General features: G+C 43.4%; 1 protein-coding gene across 1 annotated transcript in view; it reads left to right on the top strand.

The window, feature by feature from the left end:
* The first annotated feature begins 5,635 nt into the window (after positions 1-5,635).
* TUSC3 (tumor suppressor candidate 3) overlaps positions 5,636-14,666 on the top strand; it is a 274,534-nt gene continuing 265,503 nt past the window's right edge. The window contains exon 1 of the mRNA XM_075930369.2: positions 5,636-5,797. Within this exon, the coding sequence (XP_075786484.1) occupies positions 5,681-5,797 (117 nt within the window). The 5' untranslated portion in view covers positions 5,636-5,680. The remainder of the gene's footprint in view (positions 5,798-14,666) is intronic.

Genomic DNA, 14,666 nt, shown 5'->3' on the forward strand with positions numbered 1-14,666 from the left:
ATCTTCTCTTGTGTCCATTTCAAATATTTTGTATGTAAATGCAAACATCTAATGCAATACTATTCACTGTATTGTGAAGTTAAAATGTTCCAGTGTGCAATCGAATGATGTTACTTAGCAACATAAACTATTTGAGTATAAAGTATTTATACTAGCTGGGGAATACAATCTGTCAGTGCTTAATCAGCTTCCTTACTAAACTCAGAAATAAAAGAACCACATCTTCAAGCATTAATAAGGAGGAAAGCCTTCTTTTGCCACTTAAGTTGAATCTCTTTAAGAGTCACTTCAGTAAAAAACAAAACGAAACAGATTTTTAAAATGTCAAGGCTGCTATAAAATGGCATACTTGGTCTCATAAAAATCATCTCCATATCTTTAGTTTTATCAGGTTTAATTATAAACTGAACTCCGTGAAGGAAGAGTTAGAAGTCTAAAGATTTTTTGAGATTTTCCTGCCACAAAGACAGAAGCACTGATCATAGAGTTTGAGGTTTACAATCCAGCTGTGTGTGTATTTTCAAATAGTTTATTCTTGATTTGAAAAAGGCAAGAAAGATCAAAAAGGATTTTGAGCCAATGAATAGGTGAAGTTGACTGATATTTGAATCTAGCAAAAGACTATGAAAAGATGTATTTCATCTTCACTATAAGAATATAGGAAGAGATGGGTATAAATCTCTCTCAACTGAGATACCAGCTCTCAATACTCTCAATCTCATCTTTCAAACTAGTAAAGTACAGTAAGAAAACATAGAAGCCACAACTCAGAATTCAAAAGAAGCAGCCTTCCAGTCCAGCACTGCTTCTGCAGTACGATAACATCATTGAGACCGTAAGTAAGATAACATCATTGAGATGATGTTTGCAAAATCATTGCCAAAAGAATAGCTTAACATTTGGTGTGGTAATTTTAAAAGCATATTAAATTGCTGTTGTAATTAACTATTTCTCTTAATCAACAAACTACTCAGATGCCATACTCTTGAAGAGGGAACATAAGCAAAGCATTATAAATTGAGAAATAGTAGAATTTAATTGTAATGTCAGGTTAGTAATAATCATTAATCAGCTTGTCTCAAGACCACTCAATAAGCTGTTGAGCTTGTAGAAAAATATTATTTCAGTTGAGTAATTCTTGAATAGCTTGTTTTTAAGTAACTGAGTAAGATACCTTCTTCAGTTTCAAGAGTTAAAAATCACTAACTGCTTATTTATAAACTATTATCCATTTTGAACCAAAGATTAACTGACATAAGTGAAGTTCCCCATCTATATAAACTATTTTAATTATGTCTGACAAACTCAGGAAGAACTCATTATTGATGGGGGGGAAAATATCTTTGCTCTTCTCTTGCCTCCTGTGCCATTTCCTTGGGCTACTCCCTGTTTGTCAGCCTCTTTAATTCCTTCCGCCCTAGACTTGGCGTTCTTGTGTGGCTTCCCCACCCAGTACTGAGGAGCTTCTTCAAAGCCACACTCAGCACCTCTGACAGTAGCTCTCCTTTGCTTGAGCTGCAGACTTTTATTCCAGCTTTTGCTAATTGATCTCTTCATCACAGCTAGAGGGGTAATTAGCCCAACTATTTACTCTTTTCTGTCTGTACACCCTATCCCTCATGTATAATGTCAATTCCCACATAGAAATCTTTATGAAGGTAAAATTGAAATTGTGGTCACACATCAGCATTTCCAGCATATATTACCATACAAGAACATTGGAATAAAAGAAAACATGGAATTACAATATTCAAAGTTAATGTTGCAATCCCACAAAGAGGCACATATTAACTCTGCCTGAGATTATACAAGTGCCAGATTAATATACAAGTATTTCACAGTTTGTTTCAGGAGGTCTCTGTGTGTGAAAAAGTTAGTTAAAAGAATGGTGACAAAGTTGGTGACCGGATTTATGGACTAACTGTGCAACTCTTTTTTTTTTCTGAACAACTGTCCTGGAAAGTTGACTATTTTCTGTTAGTAAATAACATTGTAATAAAAGTGACAGTATATGGCTCTGGACATTTGGCATTTTTAAAAAATGTAGTATTCAGAGGAATGGTACTAGAACTCATTTCTATCTTGATGCATGAAATTAGCCACACATTACATAGTCAAAACTTGTGTTTCCAAACTGACTTTAAAATAATGTAGGAAATATTTACAAAATACACACGTTTTAATAGTGTACAATTGCTTAACATTTTAAATTACAACTTTCAACGGGGAGTAAAGCAGAAGTCTGCTTTGAATTTGAAAGCGACCTTCCCTGTGTTCATGGTAACACACTGTATAAAACTAGTATTTTGGTTGCATGCATGGAATGCATTTTGAAGTGTGTTCATTATATATATTCTTCAGGAAACCCTGTAGTATTACCACTTAGCTTGCATTTCCTGATAACTTCTTAGTGTAGTGCAGGGGTGGGAAATACTTTTTGACCAGGGCCCATTTCAGAAATTTTTGAAGTGGCCCCGGGCTATCACGGAAGGGGCGGGGCCTCAGGCAGAAGGGACAGGACCAAGACACTTCTGTACTTCCCCATCCACAGACTGATTGGCCTGGGGGCAGGGAGAGCGTGCGAAGTCTCCATCTGCCATGCCTGGAGTGTGTGGCACTTCTAAGTACCACATACTCCTTGCAGTGCGGGAGGAGACTTCACCTGCTCCCCTTGCCTGCAGGCCCTGATTGGCTTGGGGATGGAGGAGTGGCCTGGATCAAGTTGCTTGGCAGGCCAAATCTGGCCCCTGTAGGCCCTTTTGCCCGCCCTTGGTGTAGAGAAATGCACAAAGAGTACTGGACCTTAGGTTTTCTGTTTGGATTTTCTGTTATATTGTAAGGTGACTACACTGAAAGGTGAGCTGGTCAGAAGGCCAGAAAAGAGAAGTTACAGACTACTAAAGCACTAGATGACAGACAACAGTGGGCACTAAAGCAGAGGAATCCCTTCATTTGTGAGCATGTGTAATTTCATGGGCAACTTAATGATAGAAAGACAAAGGGTCATTTGATCTGTAAAAGATCTGTAGAATTGTAACGTCAATGCTATCATCCTCTACAGCATAGGTTCCCAGCCTTTTTCGGTCCCCGTACTCCCTTGGCTTTTAGTAAACCTTCCTGTACCCCCTATTCAATATGAAAGGAAATAAATTCTAGACTCTAGAATCCACAACTTTTTTCACTAACACTACTACTTTTGGAATGTTTCAATTAGGATAATCTAGTTATTTACCAAATGTTCCCAATACCCCTTTGACAAACTTCTCATACCCCCTGGGGGTACGAGTACCCCAGGTTGGGAACCCCTGCTCTACCGCATGATGGGGGGACTTGCTTCCCACTTCCCTACAGATCCCTGCTCAGTGCAAAATTCGATACCATGCCATTGGAAATGGGTGGGGTTTTATGTCATTCCATAGCCCTTTCTCCTACAAACACAATAGTTCCAAATATGAGTGAAGAACAAATATGTAAATACTAGAAGATTTACCTGGGGTTGCTCAGGTCCTTTACTCAATTTTCTTTTTAAATAAAATGTTTCATTTAAATCATTGCTCTGGGAGGAGGCTGGGGATGAGGGATTTAGTATGCAGGCTGCCCCAGGAAGAATGAGTAACCCAGCTGTCTCTTATAGCAGCAGCTTGGAGACAGGTGAGAAGCATCTCTCCATGGCTGCTGCAGCTTCAGTGGGCACAGACAAGGGACAGGTGCATGTCCACCAACCGGGACAAGTCCAGATTCATCTGACCCCTGCACGCTTCAGTCAGAGGGAGGAATGCAGCACCTCACACCCTGTTCCCCACTCTGGAACGACAAATGTAGACGTGGGGGCCTGCAAGAACACCCCAAAACCTTGTCTCTACAGGCTTTGATACAAAACTTCCTCCAGAAATCCTAATACCCGGACTTTGGGGACTATCTGCTGCCACCATCAAGTGCTTTTGAACACTTGAAACCAATCCCAGGGGAACTCCAAGCTCTTTTCCCCAAAGAGCTTAAAAAGAAAAGAGAAAACAAGCTGCAGTCTATGGTAGCTGACTCCTAGTCAGCCAGCCAGCCAGACTTCCAAGGACACAAAAAAGAGCCAATACCAGTTAATAAGAAAAAGAAAACAAACTTTTATTATCATAGCAAAAATACAGTTGCAAGCATAGTGACTAGATGGAAAAGAGCCACCAATTAATCTAGATACGTAGGGGAACCCTCTGGGCTCAGGACTTTAGTTACAAAAGGAAAACACTTTAAAGAAAGAAAAAACATTTTTAACAGCACAGACCTCAATTCCAGATTCCCAAACAAGAAAATCTGATGGGCTAGCTAAACTTTTCCCTACTTACATATCGTGAGAAGACTTTTCTTGGTGAGAGAGATGGCCTCGCATCCTCCTGTTACCTGGAAGAAACCTCTCTGACTCAGACAAAGGAAAGAAAAGTTAAAAATTCCTTTGACCCAGTTTGAAATCCCTACGTGCATTGTTATTGTCTGACCAGATACCTGGCTAGGGACAGGAGACATAGTTAACCCCTTAGTCCCCAGCTGCTGGCCAACCCTCATGATTATGACACATCCTGATAAGGAGGAACTGCCAGCAATGTTCCCATACGAATTCAAAGGAGGAGCTTCAGCCCTCAAAGGGCTCTTGGAGGTTGGGTGGCTCACAGTTGAGACAGTTCTGGATGGCGGTAGGAGGGCTGCCTCGAGCAAGACCCTTTCAGCTGCTAGGTGATTCTGTCTCTTTTATGAATGGTTTTATGAGACACAATCCAATTCCAAGCACATCCCAATCCATTTCTTGGCACAACCAACCTCATATGTGCTGAGCTGGGTCTCCCCTTTCCCTTTACATGTCTGTGTTCCTCACCACCCCAGCAGATGCAGAGCCCTAGATGGGGCCAGGAGAAGAGCCCTAAGGTCTGTAGCAAGGATCACACAGCGACTGGGACAATGAGTGAGGGGCCATCCCAGTGGCTGGATCCTGGGACTGGTGACCAGTACCCCAGGCATGGGGCCAGCATCTGGGACACTGGGTGGCAGTAGGGCCCTTGGTATGGGCTGGCAGATGGGACCCCAGGATGGGGACAGCTCTGGAGATACTGAGCACAAAACTGGCAGGCACTTCAGCACCCGATGCACCTTAACTTCCTGTGCCTGTAGGTTGAATATGGCAGAACTATTATAGAGATAACTACAGAGAAGTAATTGCTTGCTTGTCTCCTGATTGTATTCAAATTTCAGCATAATGTGGAACTAGATGGTACGTGGCAACTTTCAGTCTGTTATAAACAGAGCTATGAAAAAAATCGAGTCGAGGCTATGATTAGTGTAGAGTTTTGTTTTATGGCTCTCAATTCCCCTCTATGCATTTTATTCCAGCACACATGTATTAAGCATCATCCTCTGCTGCTTCTGACAGAAGCCCTGTTTGCTCAATGAACGTCATTTGGCCAGATCGGGCCCTATTTCAGTGCAGCCTCTGGGAGCGGCCTGAAAGACTTACACGTGTGTAACGCCCCTGAGCGCTTGGGGCGCGTCCCAAGCCGGGAAGGGCCAGGGGGAGACAGAACTACATTTCCCAACAGCCTTTGTGCTGCCGGTTGCTTGTGATGGGCCGAGGCCGCGTCCAATCAGTGGGGAAGAGGTGGATAACGGTGCGGCAGGTGCGCCCGAAGGGGGAGGGAACATGGCGCTGGGCACCAGGGCATCGCGGTGGCTGCTGCACCTGCCGGCCGGGAGTTGCCTGCTCTTGGCGCTGCTGCTGCTCTGCGTGCAGCTCGGGGGCGGACAGAAGAAGAAGGAGGTAGAACCGTTCGCTGCTCTCCGGCGAGCCCCGGCCCGGGTGGGGAGCAGGCTGGGGTTCCCCGCGCCCAGGCGCGGCCCAGGCGGGGGTAGGGGACTGGGGGGGGGGGCTTGTTCCCGCTGCCCCGCGCCTGCCCCCGGACTCTGCTGGGCTTGCAGGGTGGGCGGCTCTGTCCCTCCTCAACTCTGGGCCCCGTCAGCCGCGCCACCGCCCCAGCCCCGGGGTCCCTGCCCCAGCGCCACTTGTGCCGGCAGCCCTGAAACACCTGCGTGGCCACCCACCCGCTGCCCACTTTTCTCTGACACCAGGCCCGCTGTCCATTGCCTGACTGGCTCCCTGCCGCTCCACAGCTCTCATTCTAGCCATAGCAACGCACCTGCTCATGTGCTGGCAAAAGGGGCTCTCCTCGTGTTCACTATGAATACATCAGTCACTGACACAGCTCTGGACGAGTTACAATAGCACGTTAGATACCTTTGATTTTGCACGGTTGAGGTTGTATCTTGAGAGATCTCATTTCACCCTGTGTTGGCCTGAAAAGAAGTCCTGTCCAGTTGAACTTGGCCCTAACTGTAGTTTTTTAAATAAATAATTTAAACTCAATGGGTGTGGCTTTATATGGCTTATCCCTCCCTCTTCTGCCCCCCATTAAAACACTTCAAAAATAGGAATGTGTGGCTGGCTTTAAACTGTTTGTGTGACCTAGTTCATGAGATCCACTGTGAAATTGACTAGACCAGTGTTTCTCAACCAGTGGTACAAGTACCCTTAGGGGTACTTGACAGAAGTCTGGGGGGGTACATAAACACAACTGAAATTTGGAGAAAAAAGACTTTGTTTTAAGTTTTACAGCACTTTATTATTTTTGTACTTTTTACACCCAAAAATGTCATCACCTGCCCAGCTATGATTAAGTAGTTTAAACAAATGTGTTGCAATGGTAGGGAAAAAATTGTCTGAAAACTGTAGGTACTGGGGGTACTTATTTTTTTCTTTTGAGAAAGGGATACTTTATAAAAAAAAGTTGAGAAACACGGGACTAGACCTAGTTGTGTGAATAATGGAATTGAATGGTATATGTTGTTTGTTCAATTGAAAGTAATGCTAACCCACAAACAAAGAAATGATCACAGTTTGCACTTGTGTGTAAACTGAATGTCAATTTAAAAGGTCAAAGAAATAGCTGTTAAACTCATTAAAGACTGGGGGATAGTGTTGGGAGAGGTAGAAGGTTAAAAACACTAAAACCAACATCAAATTAACAATTTAAATTATTCAAATTAAATTTCACATTCTTATTTATAATATCATTTGTCTGCCTTTTGGTTAAGAACACTAAAAACATTTAGTTTAATTTGTTAGCTTTTGGTCATATTTAGTTTCTTTCCTACTTGTAGAATGCAAACACTGGAAGAATTTTGTTTGAAAATTTAAATGGAAATTTTAAAACAAATGGTACTTCTGCCTTGAACAATCATAAGCTGTAACATTTAGCTTTGCTCTTTGAGATTTATAGTATTAATAATAGAACTCAGGGTATTTTGCTTTTTTTTTATATTGTTATTGACTGCTACCAAAACTCATATATTTGTTTTGAAATTCCAGTTATGTTAACAAATCCGTTGTCTGAATTATCTGCTTAAACAAATGGGAGAGGTCTCCAGAAAAGTCCCCTTCTCCCTCAATGCTCAAAGGGTTACAAAAGGATCTCTTTTGAGTGTCAGGCATCAATTCCATAAAACAATGTATCTCATCTCTTAGGTGGCTTAGTTCATATCGCTCTTTTTTCCCTATTATCATATAAACTTTTTACACAGCTAGCAGTGCTAATGGAAATCATGTCTTCACTAGCAACTAGAAAGAAATTTGTATGATTCTGTATTGTACACATGAAAAGAGATGATCGTCTCTTTACACGCATATAAATCGGGTTACTTCTACTGTAGACAGTAGGTTGACATCTACTTTACCTTGGTGTCAAGTATCAGAGGGGTAGCTGTGTTAGTCTGAATCCGCAAAAGTGGCGAGGAGTCCTGTGGCATCTTATAGACTAACTGAAGTGTTGGCGCATAAGCTTTCATGGGCAAAGACCTAGCAATTACCTTGGTGTAATTGAAACTATATACTGTGGACTACACTTTATTTTGAGGGGAAAGAGTGAGAGGGTTAAAGAAAAAAATGAAGGAAGAAATGAAAGTGGGTGTTCCCTACTCTGGCACTCCGAGTACAGAAGGTGGGAGCCTGCAGGCAACCTTAAATACCTTGTCTCTATAGGCTTCTGCTTAAAAACTTGCCAAGTTTACAGATTCCCTGACCTTGGGAGAGAGGCCAAAGTACGAAAATTCCCTGACCTTGGGAGAGAGGCCAAAGTACTACTAAGTACGAAAATTCCTTCTTCTGAAACCCAGGAAGAAGCACTTGAACTTCTTCCAGAGGAGTACCCCAAGGTCTTTTACCTCAAGAGAGTTTGGGGGGGGGGGGGGGGGGACAACAACAACAAATGGCAGTCTCTGATAGCTGACCTCTCAGTCTTAGGCATGCGTACACAGACTTCCTGCTACTTCCCAGGATACAAGAATCAAGTAATCATCCTTGAAACAGGTGATTTTTATTAACAAAACAAAGTTATACTAATAAAGCATATTTGGTTGTTAAGTACAGGTAGTCCCTGACTTACGTCGGATCCGCACTTACGAACGGGGCTCTCTTGCCCCGGAGCTCGCAGGCAGCAGTCCGCCACCTCGACCTCCGGGGCGAGAAAAGCTGCTCCCAGTGCCCCTGGTCTGCTGGGGACCATCTCCTGCAGACCAGGGACACCACGAGCAAAGCCGCGGCGGGTTTGCTCGCGGTGTCCCTGGTCTGCTGGAGACGGTCCCCAGCAGACGAGGGGCACCGCGAGCAAAGCCGCAGCAAAAGCCTCAGAAGCGCGGGAAGCAAAGCTGCAGCAAAAGCCTCAGAAGCGCGGGAACCTACCGCGGCTGCGGCTTTGCTCCCGGTGTCCCTGGTCTGCAGACCGCTTCTGAGGCTTTGCTCTGGAATCAGCCGCTGATCAGTTTCAGCAGCAGCTGACTTGGGGTTCTTAAGTTGAATCTGTATGTAAGTCAGAACTGGCGGTCAGTTTCAGCAGTGGCTGAATCTGGATGCCAGTTCTGACTTACATACAGATTCAACTTAAGAACAAACCTACAGTCCCTATCTTGTACGTAACCCGGGGACTGCCTGTAATTAGACAACTGTCACTAGCCCATACCTGCTGAGTCCCGTGTGTGTGGCTTGAGCTGGGGGGGGGGGCATTTCATTGCTACGAAGACCTCTGGGCTTAGGCTATAGATCCTGAAAGGTGGGGTCCCAGGGATTGGGCTGCAGCTGGAGTCAAGAAATCTACGCTGCAATTAAATAGCCCCACAGGCCAAGTTCTGCGAGCCTGGCATGGGCTGGTGGTGGGTGTCTGACAACTAGCTAACTCGGGCAACTGGATATTTTTGCATCTCTTGGCAAAGACACTTTTATATGTCTTTGGAGTCCTAGAACTCTAACATTCCACTACTCCTACAGGATGACTTCCACTGAATAACACTGAGTTCCTGTGAAACAAAACCAAGCCCCTTTTTTTTTTTTTTTTTTTCAAATGCCAGGCAGGAGAAATTTTAATGTCCCAGGTCTGTACCTAGTGCATTGGAACAGCAAAACACAGAATTCCATCACCTGAAAAGAACTTCAAGCAGTGGAATGCCACTGAGTTTCTTAGTTGTCAAATATCAGAGGGGTAGCTGTGTTAGTCTGAATCTGCAAAAGCGACGAGGAGTCCTGTGGCTAGACTAACAGACTTATTGGAGCATAAGCTTTCGTGGGCAGATGCATGTCATCTGATGAAGTGGGTCTTTGTCCACAAAAGATTATGCTCCAATAAATCTGTTAGGGTATGTCTACACTAGCCCCCTAGTTTGAACTAGGGAGGCTAATGTAGGCATTCCAAGTTGCAAATCAAGCCCGGGATTTAAATATCCCGCACTTGATTTGCATCTTCCCAGCTGGTCGCCATTTTTTGAAATTTACAAGTCTGGACTAACTGCCCACGTCTACACATGGCAAGGACCCGGTATTTTGAATTAAAGCCCCTAAATCAAACTACCTTTTTAACCTCCTTACAGGAGTGGACAAAATCAAAAAAGTCCTTGCAGGTGGAATAACAGGTAGTTTGATTTAGGGCTTTAATTCAAAATACTGGTTCCTTGCTGTGTGTAGATGCAGGCAGTTAGTCCAGACTTGTAAATTTCAAAAATGGGGACCGGCTGGGAAGATGCAAATCAAGCATGGGATATTTAAATCCTGGGCTTGATTTGCAACTTTGAATGCCTATATTAGCCTCCCTAGTTTGAACTAGGGGGCTAGTGTAGACATAGCCTTAGTCTATAAGGTGCCAAAGGACTCCTCGTCGCTTTTTCATTGTAAATGACAGCAGAAGAGAGAGGTGGAGGTGGTGAATTCTTTAACAGTTTTAATGCCTTTTCAACATCACTGAAAATATTGATATGAGATGTTTGGAAAAGTACTCCTTCCTTGGCAGTCATACAGAAAGGGAGGGGGGAGTCATAGTGGATCATCAATAAAATGAGTCAAAGGTGTAACACTGTTTCCAAAAAAGCAACCATCAGTGTGGGATGCATTGGCAGGAGTGTTGTAAGCAAGATACAAGAAGCAATTCTCCTGCTCTAGTCTGTGCTAAGGCCTCAGCTGGAGCATCGTGTTCAGTTCTGGGTGCCACAGTTCAAGGGAAAAAGTGGAAAAATAAAAAAAAGTCCTATGAGGGAAGATTGGAAAAAATGGATTTGTTTAGTCTGGAAAAGAAGTCTAAGGAGGCCTAAAAGGTTGTTACCAGAAGGAGACATTGTTCTCCTTGAACTATGAAGATAGGACAAGAAACAATGGGCTTAAATTGCAGCAAAGGTGGTTTAGGATGCACATTGGGAAAAACTTCCTAAATGTCAGGTTGGTTAAACACGGGAATAAATTTCCTAGGGAGGTTTTGGAATCTCCAGTGATGAGGATATTTAGAAGCTGGTGAGACAAACATCTATCAGGGTGTTCTAGATAATACAGGCAGTCCCCGAGTTATGCGGATCCGACTTACATCAGATCCGCACTTACGAACGGGGCTTTCTCGCCCCGGACCTCGCAGGCAGCGGGACCGCCCAGAGCGCAGCAGTCCCGCCACCTCGACCTCCGGGGTGAGAAAAGCTGCTCCGGGTGCCCCTGGTCTGCTGGGAACCGTATCCAGCAGACCAGAGGCACCGGGAGCAAAGCCGCAGTGGCAGCGGGGTCTCGTGCCTCTGAGGCTTTGCCAGAGCAAAGTCTCAGAGGCGCAGCACCCTGCCGCGGCTGTAGCTTTGCTCCCCGTGTCCCTGGTCTGCTGGGGGGGGGGGGAGCGCAGCTAGTGCGCCCCTCCCCAGCAGACCAGGCTTTTGATGTGGACCCTGGGATAGAGCAGCTGGGGTGCTTCCGGGTTGGTCCTGCTTGGACCTACCTGGCAGCCCAGCTGTTCTGTCCCAGGCTTGAGATTCAGCTGCTGTTGAAACTCATCAGTGGCTGATTCCAGGAAGCTGGGGGCAGAGCAATTCTGCCTCCAGCTTCCTGTAGTCAGCCCCTGGTCAGTTTCAGCAGCAGTGGCTGAATCTGGAGCCAGTTCCGTCTTACATACAAATTCAACTTAAGAACAAACCTATAGTCCCTATCTTGTACGTAACCCGGGGACTACCTGTATTACAGAGCAACTAAGGAAAACAAACAAAATACAGGGAAACAGTTTCTCTGGGCTGCAGCTTAGATACAATGAATGCAGGCCAGGGGTGCACATGGATTTAAACCATCCTGCTTCCCCAGTTCCTGGATTAAAACTTACATGAAGGAAAAGCAGCAGACAGCTATAGCTTTACAATTCAGATTTCAGCACTGGATCCCATTGGTTCTATAGGCTTCCTGCCAACTTCCCCTTGCTATCTGAGTTTAACTCTTTAGTCACAGAATGCTAGCCAGCACTCCTATCCATCAAAGATAGAATGGGGTTACGAGGGCATATTGAGGGACTAGAGAAGAAAAGAAAATACTGGATCTAATTGGGAGAAAATTGTAGGAAAAAGAGAAGCTGAGGGAAAGTAGAGGGTAATACAGTAAATTTGTCTATTTTCCTTTTGGAAGATATCCCTATGTAGGGACTATGGTTAAGGACTATAGGCCCAAATCTGAGAGAATAAATGAAGTTTAGGAACAAATTCAATTACTTATTTCAGTATTTAAATGAGTGGTGTCATTTTCGGAAGTGCTGAGCATCCAATTGTCCCTTGGAAATCAGTGAAATGTGAAAATTACTTAGACCCCTAAACAGAGATTTAGCAGTTGACCTCTAGGCATTTTTTTTTAAAGTCTTGACCTTCCCAGGATAAGAAAAGGAAGAAAATGTTAATGTAGCATCTCATTACTTTAACCATGTTTCATACTGTAAATATGTTTTTTAGGATGCTTCTGCGTCTTAGTAAAATACTAACATGGCAACTAATCTTTCAACACTTGTAGAACAGCTGCTACACCACATGCAAGGTGACTTAAAACACTTAACCATGTCCCTCTAGATTTAAATTAGTTTTGTACCTGATAGATAAACAATAGCAACTCAAAATGAAGTGGACATTGAGAAACATTTTCAATAATGTGTGCGTTGTCATTTTACCTCAGAGATGGCAAGTGACAGGATCCAAATGAGTAGTACATAACATAAGAACAGCTGTACTGGGTCAGACCAAAGGTCCATCTAGCCCAGTATCCTGTCTGCCAACAGTGGCCAGCACCAGGTGCCCCAGAGAGGGTGGACTGAATACAATGATCAAGCGATTTGTCTCCTGCCATCCCTATCCAGCCTCTGACAAAAAGAGGCCAAGGACACTATTTTATCCCCTGGCTAATAGCCTTTTATGGACCTAACCTCCATGAAATTATCTAGCTTCTCTTTAAACTCTATTATAGTCCTAGCCTTCACAGCCTCCTCTGGCAAGGAGTTCCACAGGTTGACTACACGCTGTGTGAAGAACTTTCTTTTATTAGTTTTAAACCTGCTACCCATTAATTTCATTTGGTGTCCTCTAGTTCTTCTATTTAGGGAACTAATAAATAACTTTTCTTTATCGGCCCTCTCCGCACCACTCATGATTTTATATACCTCTATCATATCCCCCCTCAGTCTCCTCTTCTCTAAACTGAAAAGTCCCAGTCGCTATAACCTCTCCTCATATGGGACCCGTTCCAAACCCCTAATCATTTTAGTTGCCCTTTTCTGAACCCTTTCCAAGGCCAAAATATCTTTTTTTGAGGTGAGGAGACCACATCTGTACACAGTATTCAAGATGTGGGCGTACCATAGTTTTCTACAGGGGCAGTAAGATATTCTGGGTCTTATTTTCTATCCCTTTCTTAATAATTCCTAGCATCCTATTTGCCTTTTTGACTGCCGCTGCACACTCTGTGGAAGTTTTCAGAGAACTGTCCACGATAACTCCAAGATCTCTTTCCTGATTTGTCGTAGCCAAATTAGCCCCCATCATACTTTACGTATAGTTGGGGTAATTTTTCCCGATGTGCATTACTTTACATTTATCCACATTACATTTCATTTGCCATTTTGTTGCCCAATCACTCAGTTTGGTGAGATCTTCTTGGAGTCCCTCACAGTCTGCTTCTGTCTTGACTATCCTAAACAGTTTGGTATCATCCGCATCACTGCTTACCCCTTTCTCCAGATCATTTATGAATAAGTTTAAAAGGATTGGTCCCAGGACTGACCCTGGGGGGACACCACTAGTTACCCCTCTCCATTCTGAAAATTTACCATTTATTCCTACCCTTTGTTCCCTTTCTTAACCAGTTCTCAATCCAAGAAAGGACCTTCCCTCTTATCCCATGGCCATGTAATTTACACAAGAGCCTTTGGTGAGGGACCTTGTCAAAGGTTTTCTGAAAATCTAAGTATACTATATCTTCTAGATCCCCCTTGTCTGCAAGTTTAACCCCTTCAAAGAACTCTAATAGATTAGTAAGACAGGATTCCCCTTTACAGAAACAATGTTGACTTTTGTCCAACAAATTATGTTCTTCTACATGCCTCACAATTTTATTCTTATTGTTTTGACTAATTTGCCCAATACTGAAGTTAGACTTACCAGTCTGTAATTGCCAGGATCGCCTCTAGAGCCCTTTTTAAATATTGGTGTCACGTTGGCTACCTTCCAGTCATTAGGTACGGAAGCCGATTTAAAGGATAGGTTACAAACCACAGATAATAGCTCAGCAATTTCCCAGTTGAGTTCTTTTAGAACCCTTGGATGAATGTCTGTCTTGTTCAGCCACTTTGTACTACAGTGCATGTTGCTACTGCTCTTAAAAGCTTCTACTTGGCCTTCTTGTTTCTAGCTAACAGTACTGTTCCTCTTTACGAGCTCAGTCCTACAGTTATAATAGCTATCTTATTTGTCCAGATTTCTCCCATACTGGTGTTGAATGTGTACTCACATTGTCCATGTGTCTAGAATCTAGTATAATCTTTATACACCTTTAATATAAATTAGTAAGACACTTTGCTAACTGAATGTTAACATTGTGATCTGCATTTACTGTAAATGTATATTATACTGAGTTAACACCCTACTCCTTTCCCCTAGTACCAAATCTCGAGTTGAAATTATGTAGTTCTTCATTCAGTTTAATATGATGAGAGGTTGTAGATGATTTAAAATGGAACTTGTAGATGATTTAAAATGGGACTTGTAAAGGAAGGAGCTGATAGATGATGTGCTGAAGGGGTATTCTTAAGTGGGAAAATCTG

Source organism: Pelodiscus sinensis, chromosome 4, assembly GCF_052426305.1.
Source record: "Pelodiscus sinensis isolate ZL-2025 chromosome 4, ASM5242630v1, whole genome shotgun sequence".
NCBI classification, from domain to species: Eukaryota; Metazoa; Chordata; order Testudines; family Trionychidae; genus Pelodiscus; species Pelodiscus sinensis.